Raw genomic sequence first — 25,535 nt, 5'->3', positions numbered from 1 at the left:
GCTTTAATTGTTTATGTGTTCTTCCTGGTCTCATTATAAATTCTCACTAGATATGCTAAACAGTGCTTGGCCTTCACCCCTGTGCTTTGAGAAGAGGTGGAGCTCGTGCAGGCACTCCTGGGTTATGCTTGAGGCTGACTAGGAGGCTGACTAGCAAGGTCTCCCTGCTGGCCACCCTTACATGTGTGTGGGCTCCTCACGCTAACAAAAGGCGAGTTCAGCTGCCATCTGGAACCGTGCGAGCGCCTGCCGGGCAGCAAGCAGAATGACATGGGGATGTGCTTGCCTTTCAGCAATCATCTGGGGAAGAGCCTCCAGCTGCTGATGGACCGGGTGGACGAAATGAGCCAGGACATAATCAAATACAACACGTACATGCGCAACACCAGTAAGCAGCAGCAGCAGAAACATCAGGTTGGTATGGGGAACTCGGCAGTCTCCCGAGTTTAGGTGCAGCATTTCTGGAGTCTCCTTCAGAATTGTTGGGAAACCAACTGTTGACTGCTAGCTAACCTAGTGACTGTCATGTTTTAAGAGGATATTCTTCATGTCATATGAGTTATTTACACCTTCTACTTAAAAATACCTGGCTTACAGAGAGCTGACCTGTTAAGCCCAGAGTGCAATGCCAAGGTTATGCAAATAGGTGATACATTATTGAGAAAATCAGAGGCAGAAGAGATCCACAGTGCCACAGCTCATTTCTTCACTAACTGTAATTGGTTTGGTAGTGGCTCATTGCAGCATACTTAGCGATCTTCAGTTCATTTAAAAATGAGCAATTGTGATTAAGAGCAAGCAGTTTTGATAGGAAAGAATAGACCAACTGCTGTGAAATAGATAGTATAGTACAGATAAAAATCCTAAGATTACCTAGAGATTCTCATATGCACACGCAGAGTCGTACTTTTCTTTTTTGCCTTTAACCTTTTCTTTATTCGTGTTACCTGATGACGACGAGGCTTTCATAGTGTCTTGTAATACTATTTTCATTACTCAAGTGTCCTTAGCCTTTGATTCATAGATAAGTTGACTTCAGAATGTTTATCTATGAAAATCGTGCTTACATATGACCACTATGTTAAAAGGTACTATAAAGGAGATGCTGTTAAACACTCTGTATGTAAGCACAGCTAAGGGAGTTCTGAGAGTATTGTATTTAAAAATTTTTGCATCAGTTTACATATATAGTTAATTTAAAATACATGTTCTTGCCACTTTTGAAAGAAGATAAGAATATATATATCCTGGCAGAGGCCTGGTGGGGCTTGAACAGTTTGGAGAGTTCCTCCTCAGGGAGTGGGGGCTCGCTCAACAGGAGACTATGCAGCAACAGGATATATATATATATATATATATATATATATATATATATATATATATATATATCTGTACAGTGTTTTTGTTTTCTTTTGTTGACTAAACGCGTGGCAGATAGTCTCAGACAAACTGGAGCAGAGGATGGGACCCTGGTTTGATTTCATTCTCGTGCTTGATTTCCGTAGAGAAAGGGCTCACGTGGGTATCAGATTTACTAAGAGTCTTATGCATACTTTTCAAGAACTTCAATGCATTAAGATCTTACATTGATGTTTGTGTTTAATGACACTGCTCGGAATCCCTTTTAAGTTTGTGTCAGTGTCCTTTGTCCTATAAGATGACAGCAAGTTTTGCTTCTTTAGAACTGATTTTCATAGGGATCCAAGGACTTTAAACATGTATTAGTCCCTGATGGTTTCTCATTAACCCAGCCTTATAATCTGCTGCTGTGACAAGCCATTTCATTGTAATCAGCGTATGGTTTCATTGTTAATCAGTGTCTGAGTGTGTCACTGCTCCCTTGACAGAGGCATCAAGAAATGTGTATATTTTGGAAGTGTTGTGTGAGCTAGTATGTGTTAAGGAATAGGTGAGACTAAGAACAATAATGGAACAAGAAAGCAGAGGTAGCAACATCAGCGGATGTACCATAATGGTGTTCTCATTGTTGACAGTATTTTGGGTCAGTAGAATAATTTTTTACTTAGTTGTTAATGTTGGGATAAATAACCTTCCCCTTTGTCCAAAGTGTTAACATGTCACTGGCAAATCGTGTCCCTCCAAGGCCCTTTGTTGTCAAGCCTGTCTTTTGAAGGTAGATGTAGACTCTTAGTACAGTGACACCGGAATTGATGAAAAATAAGATCTCTTTATTGGCTGCCATATTGAGCTTCACAGTGACCAGTTACTAAACATTGTCATTTATGGAAGCTCTGTCTGGAATTCAGAGCTTCGGGATTTGCTCTGTGGGGGTAGGGGGAGCAAGCTCCCACACATGCTTGTTTCTCAATTGAGAAAAATAATCACATGATTTTCTCTTTGGTTGTAGTATCAGCAGCGTCGCCAACAGGAGAATATGCAGCGACAGAGTCGAGGCGAGCCCCCACTCCCTGAGGAGGACCTCTCTAAACTCTTCAAGCCCCACCAGGCCCCTGCCAGGATGGATTCACTGCTCATTGCAGGTATGACTGGCCATGGACACATGTGGCTTCTTGTCTTCTTCAGGGAGCAGTAGATAGTGAGAATTTCCTAAACAGCGTCATAAGTGGTAAGAGTTTAATCTGTGTCTCATACCTCTAGCCCTTTGTGTCTTGGATTCTTTAGGGCTTCATTTGGTATGTGCTTATCTAAACATGTCTGGGCTGACATTATGCTTTATAAACTAGGTTTTATGTGAGACGTCTTTCGTGGAAACCTAGAATTGAAGCCCCTTTCATCTATTCTAATGTGAGGGAAACACTGCTCTTTTTTGACTATGGCAGTACAGAAAAGAACTTCCTTTGTGGATGCTGGGTCTTGGCTTCCCCTTTTAGTGGATTCATGCATGGTTTTGCTTGTTTTGAAGTAGGGTCCCACTGTGTAGCCTCACTGGCCTCCAAAGAGGCAGTCGAGCATGTGTACCACCACTGTTTTGTATTTATATGTTGTATATATATTTTAGTTGGCAGTATTTTTGTAGAAATTAGGTTGAAGGAGATTTTTAGTCTGCTACCATCTGTGGGAACTGAATTAGAGTGAGATATTAAAGCTTGTCCTCCACTTAACTCATTGAGAGGGTGAAACTCAGGTTCCTAACACCGCTGAAATACATTGAGACTTGATGGAGATACTGTGGACACGGTGGTGAAGGTGTCTGTGTGGGGAGGGCTCCTCATGCTTCCTCTTAATTCATGGTCTTCCTCGAGGACCTGTAACCTGTACTGCACCCTGTGCTGTCCCCTCCGCTGTCTTAGCATGCTGTGGCTCTGATCTCACTAGTCAGCCAGCTGGTGGCAGAGAGCTAAGAGGCAGGGTGTGTGGCTGACGATGACTAAGTGGGTGCTGGTTTCTTCATTCTTAGCTCCTGTAGACTGGAAGATAGATTCTTAGCAAAAGACATAGTCTTTATCTCTTGTGGAAAACAATACCCCCCTGGGTTGCTTTTTCTTTAGTGTATTCTTGGTTTAAAACAAAATACAAGTGATTTTGGTTTTGACATTCATTCTAGGTCATTTTTCAGTTTGCTGAACATTAATTATGCTTTCTCTTTCTCAAATATGCAGGCCAGATTAACACTTACTGCCAGAACATCAAGGAGTTCACTGCCCAAAACTTAGGCAAACTCTTCATGGCCCAGGCTCTTCAAGAATACAATAATTAAGAAAAGGAGCCTCCTGAGAAGGCGTTGAGTAGACAGACTGTTGAGAGGCCACAGAGTGCACTTGGAAAAACTCATTTCTGTGCTGCAAAGCAATGGTGGGGAGGCGCAGTGCCGCGACTGCTGTAGTGGTTTCTAGCCAATAATAAAACTTTAATTGGTTGTTCAGTTGCCTTTGTGTGTATTTATGGTGTTTCAATTCTTCATTTCCAAAAAGATGAAAGAAGTCTTGACCAGACTCAGCTCGCTCTCAGTGCGTGCGCCTGTGGCAGTCTCTGCTGCCTCTCCCTTCCCACCCTGTCTGGGCTGCTGGGCCGTTTTCATCTGCTCTGGAGGCCTGTGAGTGCGTTCTGTCCTTGCAGAGGTGTCCTTCATTCCCAGGCTTGGAAGAATTTGCCTTTATTGGACTCTTCCCTTTCTTCAAGTGATAGACACCCGTGTCCATATTCATAGACTACTGAGCGTACGAATTTTAAAGGTCATTTTATTAGATTATTTTGTATATTTGTTTAGGACTTGATATTTATCTTCCTGTATTACAAAATATTGGGTTACCACTAACTGTTGTACATGCAGGAAGAAAACTGAGGAGAATACATTTAGGATACAAAATAGATTTGAATAATTTTATATACCAAGCATGGTGGCATCCACTTATAAATTATCTTAGTACTCAGGCAGAAGGCTTGTTAATGTAAGAGCTACATATCTGAAAGATTATTGAAGATTTCACTTTTGTTTAGCACCACAATTAGCTAGGGAAGAGATTTGTCATCTATGAGACGATTATAATACTCTAGACAATCCAGGGTGTGAGGTTGTTTGTTGAGTTTTACCTTTAAAAGCTTAGGACCTTGAACATTCTAGAGACCAAGTATCTAATTATGTGTGTCATTACTTACCTAGGATAAATTCCTAAGGAATGGGGCTGCTAGCCAAGAGGCTTATAACATTTAAAGACGTTTTAGCTGTGTATCCAGATTGCCTTTGGGAAAGGTTTCTCTGGGGATACAGCTTACAGGTAGAGAGAGAACTTGCCAAGCAAGCGGGAAGCCCTGGGCCCCTTATTTGGGACATTAGAGTAAAAACATCACAGAGTGCTCTTAGTTTGCTCTTAGTTTGTTTCCCTGCATTCTATTTGCCTGGACTTGGAATTTTATTGCCAGTCCTGAAGTATCAGAGGAAAATGGAGGACAAGCAGCTCAAATATCCCCTTACTGTTTTTCTCATGTGAGATGAACTTGGGAGACCCTGTGTCTCCTAGAGGTGTGGTTCTTATGCCCTCGGTTAGGTTTCACTAAGTCAGTGAAGCATGAATGCGTGCTTAACAGATGAGTTCAGTACTTACTGAGGAATTGTGGGAAGAACTTTAGGGAAACAAGGAAATGAAAATTAGGTTGTCACTGCATGTCATGTTGGGGAATAGGCTCAGCCTGAGACTCAGTTTCAGCACTGTAGTGAAATGTTTCTGGAAACCAATGAACATCATTCGTTAATACTAATCTTATTTGTGGTTTCTTGAAACAAAAAACCTCAGGAACTTAGTAAATGGTCTAACAGTCATTCATTACCTACAGAAAGGCAGGAAAATCTATTGTGATCTGATGGAAAATTGAATGTTAAGCACTAAGGAATTAAAGTATATTTACATTAACCCCATAATCATTGGTAATGCTTGAATACCAGAGAGAACTACATATTTGAGCAACTTCAAATACCTTTTTCATAAAAATACATAGGTTCAGGGCTGGAGAGATGGCTCAGCGGTTAAGAGCAACTGTTGTTCCAGAGGTCCTAAGTTCAAACCCCAGCAACCTCATGGTGGCTCACAACCATCTCTAATGGGTTCCTATGCCCTCTTTTAGTGTATCTGAAGACAGCTACAGTGTACTCATATATGTAAAATAAATAAATAAAATCTTTAAAAAAAAATACATAGGATCTGGAGAGGTGCTCCATGCACAAGAGTGGGTAAAGTGCATGTATGGTCTGTAATGCTAGTGTTGTGGGGCTGTAGAGGCAGGAGCATAACCAGGTTCATTGACAGCCTTACTTCTTTTGCATGCGAGACATGGTCTCAAAAGAGTAAGGCAGAGACTAAAAGATTCAGGAAACCCTAACTGGCATGTGCATGCATTCATAGTCATGGCCTTCCATGCATAAGATTTATACATGCACAGATTACATATATTTGAACATCATAAAGTGTCATGAGTTTTAGATGCAGCACAGTGACCTCAGTAAGCTATGTCATCTATCACTTCAAATATCTGATGACCTGAGAACAGTTGGGATCCATCTACTGCACAGTGTAACATGTTATAGTGTCTAGCAAAATTTACCAACTTTTATAACATCTCAAAACAATCCTGTCCCAACATTTGATGATCACCTCCCTCCATTTCCTATTCTTGCCAGCCCCATCCTCAAACTTTGCTTGCACAATTCATATTTAAATATTGAGAGCGCACACCATTTGGTCCGTATATGGCTTATGTGGTTTAGTGCAACTTAAGCTCTGCCATTCTATTTCTGTTAAAAATGACAGCGTTTCTCCCTGTTTAGGGCCACATAGTATTTTCCTTGTGTGTGCTTTTCATAGTGTGTCTATCCAGCCATCCAGTGGTGCCCACTCAGATTGAATCGGTAAACTAGCTATTGTGAACATGGGTGGTGAACATTGCTAATTTCAAATCTTTTGGAACTGGCATTGGGTTAGCATTCAGAAGTAAGAATATTATAAAAATCCCTTATTTTAGCATTAATGTAAATGTCTAAAAGGTACCATGTTTGAAGGTTAGAAATTGAATGCAATAATAGATTTTAGTATGATTTCTCATGCACAGTATTGAAATACTCTGTTTTCCTATATTCTAAAATGTTACTACATGGTCCTCATGAGTTTGTGGTCTTAGAGAACTTATGTCAGCTTCATGTGCTGCCATTGAACTCTGTATACTGATAATCAGATGTTACAAATTCTGTAGTGTAGTTGTGAGCCCTTTTTTGATAGTAAACAGTTCTCAACCCACGTATCACCCATATTGTTCTCCTTTTTTTTTTTTTTTTCTCACTGAACGTCTTTCCCAGGGGAAAGGCCTAACTTCTTTTGATCTTTTTCTTATTTGCTTTTCCTGTTACAAATATTTATCAAGTATCTATTATGTGTTAAGTACTTACTGTATTAGAAAGAAAAAGAGAACGCAGATTCTGTCCCTGAGCCTGGTCCAGGTTCTTAACATTCTGAGAGAGGAAGGCGGAAGGAGGGTAGCCTTGGTACCTGGAAGAGTGCGTCAGGCCATCTCCTCTCTCAGCTGTACAAAAGGGTTAATGTGCTTAGACATGGACTAGGGCAGATGCATATCTGAGACCCATGTCTTCAACTATAGAAAAAGTAATGAAGGGCTGCAGTGTAGACAGCCATTAGAGTCCACTTACTGGACAGGGACTCATGCATCAGGTGTGTGAACTTTTCTGTTGGCTCTGATGAGATGGATGCAAACAACTGGAGAAACTGAGGAGGAGGAGGGCGAGCCTGGGGACTCATTTGTTGGAGTAAACTATTATGGCTTTGTCGGTGGCAACTTTTTACACAAATAGACACTCCCTGCAAAGCATCTTCATCACCTTGGCTCCATAGCTACAGGTAGAACCCAAGCTGATTACACAGAAGCTTTAATAGTAATTTCATGAAGGCAGGAAGATGTTCAGGACCCTCCCTCCATGCCCAGTTTGGAAACTGTCTTAATTGTTAAGAGACACGATAACCAACATACAAAAGAAAGCATTTAGTTTTGGAGCTTGCTTACAGTTTCAGATTAGTCTGCGATGATCATAGTAGGGGGTGAGGCAGCAGACAAGCATGGTGCTGGAGCAGTAGCTGAGAGCTTACATTGTACCTGTGGGTCCCCCTCCCCCAGCAGGGTCTCAGGCAGCAGCGGGTACAGTGGGTGTTAATGACCTGGGAGACTGGTGGAGGTGAAATGGAGGGGCTAGATTATATTAGCTCAAGTCAGGGGGAAAGTGGGTGGAGGGGAGGAAAAAGGACAAGGGAGGAGGTACTGCATCAGAGGGAGGGGGCTTCCAAGCAGACTTCCAGTCACGTGATTTCTGAGAAGCCAGTTCTGTGGTGATGAAACAGAAGCCTACCCAGCTTTATCATGGTGTGGCCTTTGTCTCTATGGAGTTGAGTAGTCCCAAGCCTGATTTGGGTAGGGAGAGGCCCCACACCTGCTGTGCTCTCTGAGAGCTGTCAGGGGGCATTGGGCAGCCACTGTACTTACTGTCCCTCATTTGACTTGGGAACCCACACTTGCCTTCAAGATGGAGAGAGAGAGAGAGAACAAGAGAGAGAGAGAGAGAGAGAGAGAGAGAGAGAGAGAGAGAGAGAGAGATAGTAGGTAGGCAGAAAGACAGTCTGGTGTGGGCTTTTGAAACCTCAAAGACTATCCCCTGGTGTCATTCTTCCTCCAACAAGCCATACTGCCTGATTCTTCTAGAAAAAAAGTTCATCACTGGGAACCAAACATTCCAATATATGAACCTGTGTGGCCACTCTTACTGAAACCACCACAGGGAGTTTGGCCACTCCAAGGTGTCTGCCCTATCCCAGAAATTCATTTCTGAGTACTTTAGTCAATGATGGTTCTCATATGCGTTGTTAAATATCCTTTGGTTCAGTTGTTACTTGACCAGTTAGTATGGGATTGGTTTGTTACAGAGTTCATTGCATGGAACTAGATGTTGAAGTCAACTACATATTCTTAGAATTTAGCCACTCTCTTTTCTAATTAATTAATAGCCAGTAGTCTGTCAAAGAGTGAATATATTCTCAGTCTTGTTAAATCAGCCATCACTGCCTGCCACCATCATGCGTACAGTTAAGGGACAAAGGACAATGTCTCTGAATGTCTCTCACTTGAAAAGTTCTTTCCTAGTTTTCAGATACATGAATTTCCTTATGTGCACGTCCCAGCCACATAAGAATTCTAATTCTCCAAGGAGGACTCGTGAAGCAATGATAGGTACCTCTCTCAGTTCACAGATGACCGATTTTACATTGAACACAAGAATGACAGCCATTTCAATAATGCAGGATGATCCATTTCCAAATGACCTAATTTAAAGCTGATTGCAGGAGAAAAATACTGCTTCCCACATGTGGGTCTCAAAACACAAACTTGGGAGTCCCCATTTCTTTCCGTAGTAGTTGGTTCAAGACACTTCACTGCACAGCCATTTCTGCCTTCCCTTGTGGACACAGGCAAGGATTTGTTTAACTCTCAGCCTGTTCACCGTCAGTGGCAGTAAATGACCCTTACCTAGCATCCTTCTTTGTGTGAATTGAAAAGGATTCTTGTTTTATCAAACACCCTGCCTTTCCTCGCCTTTAACTTATTACTCGACTTTCACAGGCCCAACTAATTCTAATTTCAAGCTGCCTGCAATTCTTCCATTTTGATTCTTGCCCTTCCCCGTGTTGAGATTTTAAAATCGTGAGGGCGTGTGCGCATGCGAATGCACATGCACACCTTTAAAAACCAGTCACAAAGATTTTAATTTGTTCCTTGATCTAACCATGCATCGTAGAATGTCATAATTCTCCCATCAGGCAGGCAAGTGTCCCAATAACCTCACCGAGATCACAATGGTGAGGGGCTATCTTTCTCTGTGAGGCGTGCGGCTCCCATTACCGCTAATGAAAGGTCTTCATGTGCATTAAGGGGGAACTGGGCCTCTAATGAGATACAGAGAAGAATTGGAGCTGATGACTTCCGCTTCTAGCCCGATGCACTATAACAGACGTGCACTCTCCTGAGGCAATGGGCCAAAGAAATATGACACGCATGCGCTGCCCACATAAAATATCTCTTCTGATGGCAAGGTTGCTTTGGCTTGTAGTCTGTGACACTTCATACATCCTGAGGGGAGCTTTCTGGAGACAGAAGAGCCAAGGATGGAGAAGAAACTATGGAGACAGGTTACATTATATGTGAGATCGTTTTAGGTTCTATTATTCTCTTCGTTAATATATTACTTTACAACTTGCAAAGTAGTTGTTCATATGTCTTATCCTGCTCAGATACAGTGGGAAGCAAATGTCCTTGGTACAGAGAATCCTGAGGTACGGAGATACCAGCCAAACTACTCACAGGCGATGGGACCACTTAAGCAGATTGTGATGAGCCCACCCCAGAGTGCTGCACCCAGACTGAGAACTGGGCATGACAGGTGCTTTCGGGTTCATCCTAACCTTGCCTTTCTGGTTCCCTTTTGAAGTGTGCTTCCACTTGTGCCCTCAGATTTCACAAGAATGCTTTTCAATCATCTTAGTAACTTTTGCCCCTTCAGTAACTGAGTTGGTTTCTTACTTTCAACATCAAAACAACACCCTCCAAGGCTTATTTGCCGTCAGGTAGGATCCAACAGATTTGGGAAGATAAGAATCTTGAGAGTGAATGTGTTAGTAGAAGAAGATATTCGGAGGCCTGGTCCAGTCTTTGCCATCACTAACACCCATTCAGAGGCAAAGCCGGGTCCCTAGAGCTCTGTTGTGGGTCCTGAAACATCCTAAATCCTGCAATCTTTCAGACGAGCCTGTGGCTCAACATATCTCTAAGCCCAAATGTTGTTCCTTGTATGACTGAGCTTTTCTATGTGCAAGTTGCCCTCCAAGGCATCTTGCCTGCCCTTGGAACACAAGTACTGTGTACTTAAAGGGGAAGGAGGCTTTAGATGGGGTTTAGAGCTCGGTCTCCCCATCACCTTGACTCTTCCAGCTGGGAAGAGGTGGTCCTGGCTGCTTTGCTGGAGATTGGTGGTATAAACAGGTGGCAGGGGATTCTAAATTTGGTCTGAGCTGAAAACATTTCAAGCAAACAAAATTCAGCTACGTTCTCTTGACAGTGAAGCATTTCTTCCGAGATGCAGATGTCAGTTTTAGTGAAGTACAAATCAGCATCGACGATGGGAAGAAAACACTTTGAGGGCATTTGTGTGTGTTTAAGAGCAGCTGCTTCTCACAGAGCCCTGCATAGCTGGACACCCCTTTGCCCTAGCTCCTGGGCTTAAGGTGATTTTGCAGAGAGCCTTTCCTAACCCAGAGGGGAGAAACGTGTGATTTGTTAGCAACAAAGACATTTGCATTTCTGATGTTCCTGTCATTCTGTTCATGCCTCTGTGAATTCACAAATGTACAGAAATTCAGAACTCATCTGGGGTAGAAGAGGGAGAAAGGGAAGGTGTTGATTTTGCATGCTAATGAAGGCCTGATGTGGTAAATCTCAGATGACAATTTCCTGTCTTGTCCTGATGGACTGGGACAATTTGGGGGGGGGGGCGGAAGGGGGCTCTGCTGGGGAGTGCTCAGAGGCAGCTGACAGGGCAGCGACTGCCTGAGCCCTGATAATCACTGTTAGCAGTAAGTCACTGAAGCACCCTTGGACAGAAGATGATCTTCTTCCTTCTTGATCTTCCATGTTGCTACAGCTTGCTCCGAGGAAGAGAGCCCAACTGGCCAACCACCAGAAAGACATCACCTGTCAGTTCAGCACCTTTGTTCTTGACACGAATCTGGCTTGACTTTTGAAAGTAGAGCCCCAGCATGAGCAGAAAGTATGACTACAAGCTGCCCCTTTCAAGAGTGGTGTCAGATGTGGGCCACGCTTTGAGGACTTTGGGTGCCCATCCAGGAAACACAAGCATCAGCCTCTGCTCAGCGCTCGGGGTGGCAGGGACACTGGTTTGTTGAGTCAAAGATGTGTTTCTCAAAGTACTGCCCCATGAGCATCACCTGCAAGCCTTTTAGGGCAGTGAGTTCTCCAGACTCATTGAGTCAGGAGGATCCCTGCAGGAGGTGGGGAGCCTAGCTAAGCTCCTTGGGGGCTGGACACAGTTTGGCCTGGAATCTGGCTATGTCGCCTTCTGGGAAGGTTTTTCGTTTTGTGTTCTTTATCAAGTCTGAAATAAGCCTATACGGTTTATAAGTCCAACCTGGCCCCATTTTTAAGGTACCAGATGATATTGGGAAGACTTTACACAGTAACTCACTGTAACCCCAAGAAGTGGAGAACCGTGCATGATTATTTCAGGCCTTAGAGAAAGAGAGATGGAAATGAGAGGGGTAAACAAAGGAGAAGGGGGCTGGGAGAATCTCTCGTCCAGACAGACTTCCAGTTGTAAGGCAGAGAGCAGGGACATATCTGTGTTTGGAGTGTAGCGCCCAAGTCAAAAGAGGTCAGCACGCGTGACATTTTATAACTGTACACTGAAAATCCTGAGACTATCATGCTCTGGGATAGATGTAGACCTGGAGCCCAAGGTGGGAGAGAAGTAGGGTACTCTATTTCCGACCCTCATCCTTACCTCCCCAACATTAGGATCAAGAAGTCAGGTAAAAGGTGAGACCAAAGATTAAAAAATGTAGAGGAAGCCTGGCATGATAGCGCACACATTTAATCCCAGTGCTTGGAGACAGAGGCAGGCAGATTTCTGAGAGCTCGAGGCCAGCCTGGTGTACAGACTATTATGGTTTGATTTTGTTGTTGTTGTTTTGTTTGTTTGCCTCTGAAATGCCTCCAAAATATTGCCTATTGAGTCTTCTGAGGGAATTCTTGTGTAGCTAAGTGGTATCAATAGAGTGTGATGCCAAGAGTAAGCAAAACCAACATTCGGTGAAGGAATTTCTTGATGACCTTTATAAAGCGGAAGGGACATGTGGTTTTTAGTTAGCTGCAAAATCCCTACTACTATCTTATTCAGCATGGGACACTGGGGCACAGTGAGGCTGCAAACCTGCATAGCTTATGTCCATGAAACAAAGCACCCAGGCACAGGGAACGGACAGTCCCCTCCACCTCTCCCCTCCCCCCACATCCCTTTTACTTATCCAACTTTGGTTTTTGTAGTGCTCTCTGTTAATGATCTTTTTGTTGTTGTTGTTGTTAAAGAGTATATAGGAGTTTTAGATTTAATTCCTTACAGCTTGCATTTAAGACTCTGGAAAAATGAGAAGTAATTGGAAGATAACAGTAGCAGCTGCTTAGCCAGTTGTTTCAAAATATGGCAGTAAAATCTTCAACTTGAGACTCGCTATTTTTTGCATGCACATGTCTGTCATTGGCTGTGATAGATTTTGAACCTCCTCACCAAGTGAATGCTTTAGGAGGGCAGCGGAGAAGGCTTCTGACAGCTTATATTTTATAAACTTTACATATACCAAAAAATTGTGCTTCCCTTAGAAAAGGAGAGGGACGGGTGCTAATTCTATGCCAGCTTGCTCAACCGACTCAGGCTAGAAGGCAGCCTCAGTTTTCCCTACCACTGTTGGGAAAAGCGACCCGAATTGGTTGGGCACACAGATCAAAGGACACATCCTTAGAGGGAGAGGGGAAGTTTTGGTGGAAGATGCAGATTATTTGCATCACAGATTTGAGGTGTGGGGCAGGCAACATGTAAAGAAACGCCCCATTACCACCCTAGGCTACAGCTTCCTTATTCCTGTAAATGGAATTAGCCCGCAGCAACTGCTTGGTCTACACAGGGTATTTCAGTGGAATTGGGGTTTCATTTGCCTGTGGAGGGAGGCACTGGTGCATCTTAAATTGGTCATGACCCTCCCCCTTGAAGGCATCCTCCCTGCCCCGCCTCCCTGCCCCACCTCGCCCGAGAGCACTTGCTCTTCAGGGTGAGTCTTCAGAGTAGCAGGGGATGGATGGCTAGCTGTGGCCCTGGAGCTTGATGGTGGCACCTCAGTACTGTGGGTTACCTGGTGGGGAGGAGGAGAGAGCCCTTCAGCAGGTCTAAGAAGAGTCAGCTGTAATTTCTTATACCTGGTGCTACCTTTGTGGGGATGAATGGGAATTTTCCTGCTAAACACAGTTTTTTTTGGGGGGGGAGTGAGGGGGTAAGAGGTTTGTTTGAACGGTATCAGCCAGTGATCTTTACTTTGAAATTCCCAATTTTTTTCCCCCATAAAGTGAAGTATATGACAGGTTAGCAGTGTCAGCATAGGAAAGGGAGGTAGTCCTATACCAGGGGTTCTCAGCCTGTGCCTTTTGATCCCTTAGACAAACCTCTTATCTTCAAAAATATTTACACCATGATTCATAACAATAGCAAAATTACAGTTAATGAAATGGGAACGAAAATAATTTTATGGTTGGGGGGTCACCACAACATGCATTAAAGGGTTGCCGCTTTAGGAAGGATGAGAGCCACTGTCCTAGACACAGCTGGCCCTGGGCCTGAGTGCTTTCACAGTTTAACTGTTTGCTGCCGGTCGTAGCCCCTCCTGCTTCCTCCTTTGCTGCCCTTCTCCAACTCAGAAACTATGCCAATTGTTTTCCTTTCATGAAACTGTTGTATATGATCTACAAAAAGATAACACTTTCCCTTAGTGGGGACCAATCCTCTTATCTCGTTATATACTAACAATTACTTACTTGTGCAGTAACCCAGGACTTATAGAATCAAATTAAATTACTCATTAAAGGGTAGGCACTGGCCGAGTAACCACAGAGCCCTGTTGCTAGCAGTAGCTCCCAGGGATGGTGGGAGAGAGTCATGGGAAAGGAGACACAGAGAAGGGGATCGGACAACTTTTCTCCGTAACAGCCTTTTGGTATTTCAGACTTCGTGGGCCATGTGTTCAGTACAGCGATTGCTCACCCCGAGGCAGTCAGAAGGCCGCTGGAGACGGTATAGAAATGACCAGGGTGGCTGTGCTCTTGATAGGTGGACTTGGGAGCTGATACAGGAGCTGGTCTGATGTGGGCCTGCTGTAGTTGCCTCGCCCTACCTGAAGGCAAAGAAAAGCAGTGAGCATGAACATAAGTTAACGGAATGTTTGGAGAGCCCCCTCACTTTGCTTCCAATTCTGGCACTGACCATATCAAAAGAACGTCTTTGAAGCATAATTAACTGCTGACCAGGTGGTTTAGCACAAACTCATGAAAGAGCGTAGAGAAAGATACATTTACAGAGCCTATGTAAATATACAGTTTTATTTATCAGGGTTTATTACTTTTTATAGCAGGAATTACTACCGCGATGGTCCTTGGGAATATGGTAATAAATAAGACCATTTTCCTCTTGTCTGTAGAGAGCCGGTATTCTGGGGCGATTTACTTTTGGAGGGGTGTATGATTTAAATGGAAAGTGGTTCTGTGGCTCCGCAAACACGGTTCCCTCCCTTTTTTTCTACCCCGAGTAGGATGGCAAAAGCAGTCTGGAGCAGTAAAGAACTTGACTTGGTCTTCCTGACAGCCAAGGGCTCAGCGCTGTAGAGTGAGGCTGCAGCTTTCGGTAGATGAATCCTCCGCGCTGTTTCTGCCAGCGGCAGCTGTTTCCGGCACCTGGTTAATTAATCCAGGAAAGGCCAGTGCTCATTAAGAGTCCCTGGTCCCAGAGCTGCGTTTTTATGGGTGGGGAAACTGAGGTACTGCAAGGGTTATGGGTTTGGCTCGGCTCACAGCCTGCTGGAAGCTGAAGGCAGGATTCAGGCCAGCACAGCCGGTGGGCCCTAGGAACTGGACCAAAGCCTCTCTCCCAGGACGTCTTCGTCTCGAGGGCAGCTGAGACTTCTCAGACCCACGACTCCAATTAAGCTTAAGAAGGATTCAGAAGACTGGAGGCCCCCGCTGCGGGAAGGGGGGTGCGGGGGGGGGGGGGTGGTAGTGCTGCTTTGACAAAGGAGGGGCTCCAATTGGGAAACCAGATGCTGCTTCCGGACCAAAAAAACGCTTAAGAATTTTGGCAGCCTCAAGAGGTCAGAGCTGGAGGCTGCAATGTGTGGACAGTGCTGTGGCTTAGTGGCTCATGGTACTGTGCTCTCTGTAGAGAATTGTCCTGGAACCAAAAACGGATTTGTGCCTTGCGGGCTCTGGTTCCCTGCTTGTCCCAGGTTCCAGAGTTGGAACAAGCTCTCCATCTTCCTTCCCAGCCTTTTGCAGGGTTGTCACCTTGGAATGAAAGGTGTATTGCTTCCTCCAAAAAATAGCAGGGAGCTAGGAGTAGCAGCGGTGTGAATAGTGTATGAATCGGCTTACTTATTACCCTTTCGTGTTTCACAAAGTCAACCCCCCTTTTTGTCTTGCGATTTGCTTCCATCTACCCAGAATCGGCGTCCCCCCTCCCCCCGCCCTGCCCATGTTTTTTATTTATCTGTGGTAAATTAGTGAGTTTAAAAAAAAATGTTGGAAAACTAGATCATTTTAGTGTTTATTGAAAGGGGATATAATAAAAACAGGGTAGTCCCAGCTTAGAGAAGAAAACTGTAATCAGAATCACAGTGATAAGATGAAGGCCAAAACTAGCCAAAGGGTACAACTTTGGAAGGACTGAAGGCCAGCGGCCGTCAGAGATGGCAGTGGGTCCAGGAGACGACTCTCCACAGCTCCAGAAGCCACGTGATCAGTGTTTTTCCAAACTGGTATGGAAAGGTAAATGTTAATATCCAGCAAAACATGTGATATGCATTCTGGAAAACCTAGCTAGCGGAAGCCTCCCCGAGATCAGCGGCTGTGTGTGCTGTGTGTGCTGACCAATGTGCTTCCTTCTGTGGGGGCAGGATGATAGGAAAAGTATTTATATTTGCAAACAGTAGGTTTTTATTTGTTTGTTTTGAGACAAGGTTTTTCTACATAGCTCTAACTGTCCTGGAACTCACTATGTCAACCAGGCTGGCCCTCAGGAAAAAGAAGGGATCTGGGTGGAGTGGGCAAATCCTGCAGATGGTCACATGATTTCACCCCTGTGAAGGACGGGTAGAATAGGGAGGGAGGGTCTTGGTCTGAAACCCAGATCTAAGGATGTTGTGGCCAGTAAGGGGGAGCCCCTGAGGCAAGCAGTCAGTGCTCACAGGGCCTGTACTTACTGGAGGCTGGGAGGGGCACTGCCTTATTCAGGCCGCTATGGATTCAGAGCCAGGCTGGGACTAGCTATCTCCACAGCAGGGGACCAACACAGCACAGTTTTGAAGGCTGCCACTTTGCTTACCTAGAGCTAGCAGTCTCAAGGGGAGACAGGCAATCAATAATGACGTTGGTGTTCCCTGATGTGCAGATGTCACTAGGACCAAGAAGCAGAAGAGGTCCTGTCATGTAACAACCACAGAAGGTTAACTGCTGGCCACATTCGGAGGAGCTTCACTGAGAGGTCAGAAAGGCACACTGGACTCAGGAGAGACAGGCAGCATATTGGACAGAGAGAGTGAGAGATGGGGACCGAGGGATGAGCTGGAGAGGAAACAGAGAGGAAAGGAGTGAGAGGGGCAAAGAGGGGAAATAGAGAGAGGGGGAGGGCAAGAATAAGAGAAAGAAAAGCACAGAAAGAGGGAAGGAGAGAGCAGCAGGAGTAAGGGGAGGTTAGGTGGGTGGGTGGGTGGTGGTGGTGTCTGCTCTCTAGCTCAGTGTAAGACTCCAAAACATAGAATGGTAGAACTGCCTATACCTCAATTAACCTAATCTAGAAAATCCAAACACATGTCCAGAGGTTTGTTTCCATGGTGACTCTAAATCCCCCATCACCTTGGCAATCATTATCATCCATCACGATATCTAACGAACTGTCCTTGGAATTCTGGGGGCTCCCAAAAGTTATTTTCCCTGGTGCTGTTCCTTCTGGGGTGGGTACAAAGCTCACCATAGAACAGCAGGGCCTTTGTTCAATCCTCAGCGCTGTAAACAAAAGTAGAAACATGGTTAGAGGCACACAGCTCAGAGATAGAGCACCTGCCTATCAGGTACAAAGCACCAGGTTCAATTCCCAGTAACGTAAAAGCAAGCAAACTAACCAGAAAGCTCCAGCAAAAGAAAACCAGCTTTGTCTTGCCCTCCAATGCATACATTTTAAGGAAGTGCAACGGAGACCTTGTGCATAAAAATCATAGTCATCAAGACTTGCTCCTTGCAGAGACTGAAGGAAAGGCTACCTAGAGACTGCCCCACCTGAGGATCCACCCCATATATAGTCACCAAACCTGGACGCTATTGTGGATGCCGGGAAGTGCTTGCTGATGGGAGCCTGATATGGCTGTGCCCTGAGAGGCTCTGCCAGAGCCTGACAAATACAGAGGTGGATGGTCACAGCCAACCATTGGACTGAGCACAGGGTTCCCGACGGAGGAGTTGAAGAAGGGACTGAACTGAAGGAGCTGAGGCGGTTTGCAGCTCCATGGAGGGAGCAAGAGTGTCAATAGGCCAGACCCACCCCCCCCCCCGTGCTCCCAGGGACTGGACCACCAACCAAAGAATACACATGGAGGGACCCATGGCGTTGGCTGCATGTGTGGCTGAGGATGACCTTGTTGGACATCAGTGGGAGGAGAGGTCCTTGGGCCTGTGGGTGTTCTATGCCCAATATAGGGGAATGCCAGGGTGGGAAGAGGGGAGTGAGTGAGTGGGTGGGGGAGCACCCTCATAGAGGCAGGGGGAGAGGGAAGGAGATAGAGCATTTCAGAAGGGGAGACCTGGAAAAGGGAAACCATTTGAAATGTAAATAAAGAAAATATCCAAAAAAAAAAAAAAAAAAAAAAAAAAAAAAGGACTTGCTCCTTGGACAGTGGAATATACTAACCTTATTGATTAACATTTTCTTTCTCATATCATTTATATTAAGGATCTCTCAGATTTGAGGACAATTCCAATCCTTTCCACTGTGTTAGAAAATGATGGCATATATAAAAAAAAAGGGTTATCAAGCTAGTTTTGGGAGTGTGTCTCAAAGACACACTATGCCACACTAAAGTTTTAGAGAATAACCGAAAGACTTGTTCACGCTACGCAAGTGTGTAGGCGGCTTTGCTAGGGCACTGTACAAAAGGGTCACAGTGCATTGGCAGCGGTGAGTGAGGGGCCAGGGGAGAAACCGCTTTAGATCATCTTCCTGGACCTTGTTCTGAAATCGCAGCTTTCTATGCACACTTAGAAACATTAGCTGCTTTGACAACCGGGCCAGAGTCTTTAAAACCTGGTTCCTTTCTCCTAAGCTTCCCAGCTAGAGCCTGGGGTCAGGATAATCAAAGATCCCACCATAAGGTCCTCAGATGGTGAACCCACCCCTTGAGCTCTAATATCTGTTTCCTTTGAGTTTCAGGCACCTGTACGGATAGGAGTCATTGTTTTCTTCCTCACCCCTGAGTATGTTAACAATGTATGTACTGGTGGTGCTCTTTTGGTCGTACTCTTACCTAAGAGTTCAGTTCTGTGTGATGAAACACCCCGTTCTGTTTCTGTCCCTCTCCGCATCTGAAATGTGGTTCTTACTAGGTTATACTCAACCTTGGTCTGACATGAACATCTAGACATAAGCCTGTTCCTTCTTGGAGAGCCCTGTCTCCCACACATACCAGTGTGTCTGAGGCTGCCCTGCCCAGCCCTGGGGCATTGCAGACAGCGATAAACAGGAAAGTGATGCCAAGAATATTTAAAGAATAAAAAAATGGAATTGGAATTAGAATCAGAAATCGGAAGGAAGCAAGGAGCAGAGAGAAGGAGGACAGGGAGTAGGGTGTGCTGGGGAAGTAGCTTAGTTGGTAGAGCACTTGCCTAGCATTCGGGAAGCCCTGAGTTGTGTGCCCAACACTGAATAAAAGTCGGCATAGTGGCACATGCCTGTGCTCCCAGCACTAGAAGGTAGGCACAGGAGAATCAGAAGATTCTCTTCTAAATAGTGCATATATATGATAGACAGACAAAAAGGCAGACAGACAAGTGACAGATACACAGATGATGTTATACCGATAGATGATAGATACATAAATGATGATAGATGGATAGCTAGATATCTAGATAGATAAAGAAGGAAGAGGAGAGAGAATAGAAAGAGGAAGAAAAGAAAAAGAAAAAGCAGGCTGGAGAGATGGCTCAGAGGTCCTGAGGTCCCAGCAACCACATGGTAGCTCATAACCATCCATAATGAGATCAGATGCCCTCTTCTGGTCTGCAGGCATACAAGCAGGGAGAACATTGTATACGTAATAAGTAAATAAACAAATCTTGAGAGAGAGAGACAGAGAGAGACAGAGAGAGAGAGAGAGGCAGAGAGAGAGAGAGAAGTTGCAGAATGGCAAAGATCAAAGAGGCCCTGACCGTCTTATATGATTAGCCACATGATTGATAGGCTCCCCCTTTGAATGACAATTATCAGCTGGTGCCACAGACCCTCTGGGTCCCTTTGTTTGCGTGGAACAGGTCTCTGGTCGAAGGTGGGCAAGGAATCAGAGAAGTGAAAGACAGACCAACACGCAAGATTGTGTAGAATCTGAATGTAATTTGTCAAATTGAGCATCAAACTTTTTATACAGAAGAAAATAGGGAAGTTAGGTGACACATCAACAAGGTACAAATGAGGTTACTGGATGCTTAATGACTTACACTAAACAGAGGAATGTAAACACAAAGATTGGCAGGAACTGGGCAATAAAACAACTGAGACAAAGTCAGCCCTATCTAAGGTCAGCTATAGTCTTAGAAGCCAGGTGTGAGATCTTTACTCTCCTAGGGCAAGGGCTTTCACACCCAAGTCATGGTTCTAATTAGGGAGTTCTGCTCTAACTAGCCATCTCATGAATAATGCATTACCCTAAAACCACAGCCTGATCTGATCTACTTCCTAAACCATTGTAAATTCCTGTATATGGGAGCAACTTGGCTTTTATTCTAAGTGATAGTGTAATGCCAGAGGCAATTCTGAATGTCACTGAATAGGCAACATTGAATTCCAAGCCCATGGTCAGCTCAAGGACTTCCTAGGACGTTGGAACACTGGCGAAGGCTTAGCTATGTCAGAATTCAATCTTAAAAGGCACTTATAATAAGATAATACTAAAAGAGAGCACGTGGATCCATACACCAGACTAACACAGGGATAGAGTATGAATATACAGGTTATGAGAATGCCAAAACCCCAGGAGGTGAGTTCCTTTTGAAACTCTTTTCCTCGTGAGTGCTCCCAGGCCTCTTGGCCTGCCAAATAGACTTCACTGGAGTGTGCGTGCGTGGCAAGATGGCATCTGCTGTAGCATCCTATGATGCCTTTGTTTGGACCTGATAATGCTGTATTGAGATGTTGGCTGCTGCCATGTTTCTGGCCTGCATTTTCTCATTCCCTACTCTCTTTAGCCTTTAATGGTCAGAATTCAGGATTTACAAAGGGGACAATGATAGAGATGAGGCATTAGTTTTTAGAGTGTGAACCCCTGAACATGTTGTGGCCTAAATACAATTTAGGAGCCATAGTTTTTAGGTCTAAAGAGGGAGTGCCACTTCTCCCAGTCCATGGTCTCTTCCCTTGCTACTAATATTCCTTTTGAGGAAAAAAAATATGCAACTCTGTCTCCTGAAATGCGAAGTTAGATGCTATGAAGAGCTACTTTCAGTGTCTTGGTCTTTGTAAACAGGAACCTGGCTCGCCACTGCCCTCTAGAGCATTCAAACCTCACAGTTTGGTGGGTGAGTAAATGCAGATGCAGGGGACTGGCCATAAAGACTCTACAGAGCTGCTAAACCAGCAGAAGATCTGGTGGCCACTTGTGCTCTAGCCATGCCTCAAGTCAGTGGCTAAAGATGCAGCCATGGTTACCAGGCAAAAGTAGGGGCCATGTGGGCTTGTCCAGTAGGAATAGAAGCCACTGGATGGGCAGTTCCAGGGAAGACAGTGAGAGACAGAGAGGAGAGAAACGTGGAGAGAGAAGGTGACTATGAATCCTGCCATTCACCTTTTATCATTTACTGGGTTAGTTAAGCTTACAGAGTTGGGTTCTGACCACAAAACCTGGTATGTCCATTCCAATTATTGGTCATTTTCAGAATTCACAAACTCATTTTAATATTTTGTCATCCTTTTCAGGAGTATAAGCTTCCTTCACCAGTAACAGTGCTTTCTTATTTGGGTCTCTGCCTCTCTAATTACAAACTCCTTGACTGCAAGGGTGGAAATTGTTTTCACTGTTGACTCCCTTCTCCTGTCGGAGAGTAAGATCTTCAAAGAGCATCCTACAGTATCCTACAAAACAAAGCAAAACAAAGCAAAGTGATGCAAAGCAAAACATAACATAACAAAACAAAACCAACAAAATGACCTGGTTTTCAGGAAACTTCCCTCTGGGTAGATTAATGGCCCTGGGGTCACTGGTGGCCTAGAAAGTGGTCTCTTCTCATAATTAATCTGTCCATCTGTTGTCTGGATTATGGACTGGGCAAAGTATGTGCTGGGAAGGAACACGTTCTCTGACTTTCAGAGCTCTGAGCTGGAGCTGGGGCTATGTCAAGTCTGGTTAGGTGTCCTGCACCATGTGGTGGTGAGGTCTGTGTGTGGAACTGGTTAGGGCACATTGCTGTTGCAAAGAAAGTCTGAGTTGCCACTACCTTAAAAGGTTGTGTTGCTCAGTTCTGCTGTCCTTGTGAGCCCAGATGTCATGGTAACTGGGGAAGTTGGCGGAACTCTTACAAGTCTTCAGATATGCTCTCCTCCATCCTTCCCAGCATGCCCGTTGTCACATGCCCTTTGTCACGTGCCTTTGTGCTTCTGGAATCAAGGACTAGACTGCATGTTTTCTTCCTGGGCTGACCTGCAGGCCTGCAGGCTAACTTTCTGGTCTTTGGAATGCATCAAAAGTTGTTTTGTTTGCCAATCTCAGTCTTTGTCTTCACAGTTCTTGCATGTGTCAACCTGCTGCCGGCCAAGACCAGCTGCCACAGAGATGCCACCACTGAAGCCATCTTAGACCAGCCAGATCCTTGCCCAGCTGGCAGGTGGCCACAGGCCTGACAGCTAGCTGGGCAGAGAACAGAAGAGCTAACCATCACGGCCAGGCACAGGATCCTGCATCGAGTAAATGGTTGTTATTTTAAAAACGTCACGATGTGTGTGTGTGTGGGGGGGGCTTATTTATAATGTATCACAAGCTAGCTGATAGTCAAGAAAGAAAAGGATTTTTATAGAAAAAAATACGTCTGGAACACACTAGATTACACAAAGAAACTTTCTTTGCAGTAAGTAACACTCTACAGTCTTCTGATGCTAACCTACACAGAGAAATTCTGGGGCATGGCGGGGTGCTCAGTAAGTCATATTCTGCTCGCAAATGTATATCCGTGGGAATGCTGCCTTCCCACCCTTTTCATGGATCAAGGTATATATAAAAAAAAAAAGCTATGTTTTAGATTGCATAAAGTGTTTTGAAGCTTTTTTACTTTGTTACCTGTATTGAAAAATCAAAAAATAGGGCTGGGTTGGGCATGGAACAGTATACCTCTAATTCGTATGCAGGTTTTTGAGTTGAAGACCATTCTGGTCTGTAGACACTGTCTCAAAAGCAAACAAACACCCCCATAACCCAAACTAAAAAACCAACTAAACAAACACAAAAGAAAACCAAGATTTAAAAATGAAAGGCAAACATTTCTTAAAATTGAATTTTGGTTAGCGTGAGTGCATACACACACACACACACACACACACAAATAGTTTTCACAGTGTATTTTCATACAACTAGATCAATATTGTTCATTCTAACTTGTCCCCACATTGGCTTCCCTTTCTTCTCTCCCCACAAATAAACCTTCCTTAGACTTTCATCTTACAAATATTCTATTCTCTTTATATTCTTTCTTTTTCTTTTCAGACTTTCTCTCCTCTTATAGTCTCCTTCCTACTTTATACTCTTTCTATTTCTCTCTCTCTCTCTCTCTCTCTCTCTCTCTCTCTCTCTCTCTCACATACACACACACAAATCCAGATTTCACACGCCAGATGACACATGATATTTGTCTTTTTGAGTCTAGTTTATTTTGTTTAACACACTGATCACCATTTCCATCAATATCCTGGCAAATGTTATAATTTCATTCTTCTTTATAGCTGCATAAGAATCCATGTGTATATATACACACCATACAGTTTTGAACTCCATTAGCCTGTGGATGGGTGTCTAGGCAGGCTCCAATTCCTTGCTGTTGTGAATGGCACAGCAGCAATAAACATGGCTATATCTTGGTGGGAAATTGACTTAGAGTCCTTTGTGTCTGTACCCAGGCGTGGTAAACCTGAGTTCTGTGGTGCTTCTAGTAGTTTTTAAGCAACCTCCACACTGTTTTCTATATTGGCTCTATCAGTTCCATTCTAGTGTTCGAAGGATTGTTTCTCAACATCCTTGCCGTGTTTGCTGTCATTTGTTGTCGTTACTGGTTTTTAAAAGCAGGCAGATGACTTCACCCACGGCAGAGCTTTAGTGCAGGTTAGAGAGGACTGCACTGTGAAGCTGAGATTGGCAGCAGGCCACGTGAGTGAGTGTTCTCAATGGCTTCATTTGTTTGCTTGATGACTGCCACACTGACTGGGTGAGAGGAAATCTCAGTGTCATTTAATTTGCATCTCTCTGATATAGAAGCTTGGCATTGGGTCTGTGTTCCTCAGAGGCAGGGGCATATCTGTTGTACCCTTTTGCTCTATCCCTAGTGGTTAGTATTGGGTATGCAAAAGTTGCTTCTGTGAGAAACAAGACTGTGAACAAGGCTAAATAGAGTGGATGAGCTTGCTCTCTGGGACAAGACTGTGTGCCACAGGACAGCCAAGAGATATTTACATAGCCCAAATGAAGTAAAGTCCCAGGTTGCTAAGTGATTCCTATTCTTGCTTTCTCGCACATGTTTTATAACATTTGCCTTATATACCCAGCAACAGTAACCCACTCACCCAATGCCATAGAGAGTCAGAAAGACAGAGGAGAGACAGCGACAGACAGAGACAGAGAGAGAGACAGAGACAGAAAGATAGAGAGGAAGAAGGAGGAGGGGGAGGGGGAGGGGGAAGGGAAGGGGAAGGGAAGGGAAGGGGGAGGGGAGAGGGAGGGGGAGGGGGAAGGGGAAGAAGAGGAGAACAAGAAGGTGAGGACAGCAAGGACATGGGAATTTTCAAGGACTTCATTGAAGTCTAACTGGCAAGACAAAAACCAAATTAACACACTTGGGAGCTATATGAAAACAACAGCCCCGATTTCCATGGCTTTCCCAAGAGCAGACACTGACCTTAGTACCTTTGCATGGTAATATACTTGTTTCTTGCAACAGTCTGAAGAGTTAGTGCTGGATAGTACTTTATTGGATGCAGAATATTTTTACATGCCTTGAGTTGCTAATCAACATATAGCGCTGAGGAATTTGAAAGATGATGTTGAAGTAGCGAGGGTAAGTGAGATGGGGTAAAGGCAGCAAGCCTGATGCCCTCAGTTTGATCCATGTGGTCCATGAGATGGAAGGAAATAATCAGCCCCCTTAGGTTGCTCTCTGATCTCTGCTTATACACCACAGCATGTGTCTCCCCACCACTGTGCACAATGGAAAAAAAAAGTTGTTGAGGCAATGAGAAGTCAGCTAACTTTCCAATGGTCACCCAGCTACTATGTCACCCTGTTGGGTTCAGGCCAGGCATCCCGAGCAGCAGAAGGCCTTGCCTACACAGGCCCTCACCCTGGTTCAGCCTCAGTGTCACAGGAGAAGGTTCTGACCTCCACTAGGAGAAAAAGGCTATGATGGATGTACAGTGAAAGCCCTTAGAAAAGAAGGAAATAGAAACAAAGGAGCAAAGGCTGAGAGGTGTTGGATGTTGGCATGAAGAGCTGCATGGGGTTGGTGCCCTGGCAGCATGTGGCAGAGATAACTGGGGAATCTGCATGGCTTCCTCCAAATGTCTTATTACAGCTGAATCACAGAGCAGCTGCCTGTATGTGTCTATGAGTGGGCAGCAGGTGTCTGAGTGGTCAATCAGGACAAAGTGGGGCTGCAGGTGAACAGTCATGACTGTGAGGACCACCTTGAAACAAGATGCCAATTCCTATGAGATGCTTAATGTTATGCTTTCA

General features: G+C 44.6%; 1 protein-coding gene and 1 long non-coding RNA gene across 2 annotated transcripts in view; both read left to right on the top strand.

Moving 5' to 3' along the window:
- The window catches only part of Eif3h (eukaryotic translation initiation factor 3, subunit H), a 78,899-nt gene extending 75,055 nt beyond the window's left edge, over positions 1-3,844 (top strand). Inside the window, exons 6-8 of the mRNA NM_080635.1 lie at positions 294-414; positions 2,369-2,501; positions 3,582-3,844. Coding sequence (NP_542366.1) covers positions 294-414; positions 2,369-2,501; positions 3,582-3,679 — 352 coding nt within the window. The 3' untranslated portion in view covers positions 3,680-3,844. The remainder of the gene's footprint in view (positions 1-293; positions 415-2,368; positions 2,502-3,581) is intronic.
- Positions 3,845-15,369: 11,525 nt separating this feature from the next.
- Positions 15,370-22,535, top strand: Gm41320. Its single transcript, XR_875335.1, has 2 exons — positions 15,370-16,831; positions 22,329-22,535. It is a non-coding gene; the product is annotated as a predicted gene, 41320 (long non-coding RNA).
- Positions 22,536-25,535: the final 3,000 nt, after the last annotated feature.

Source organism: Mus musculus, chromosome 15 (assembly GCF_000001635.26).
Source record: "Mus musculus strain C57BL/6J chromosome 15, GRCm38.p6 C57BL/6J".
Taxonomy (NCBI): Eukaryota; Metazoa; Chordata; class Mammalia; order Rodentia; family Muridae; genus Mus; species Mus musculus.
This window is presented reverse-complemented; position numbering and strand designations above follow the sequence as displayed.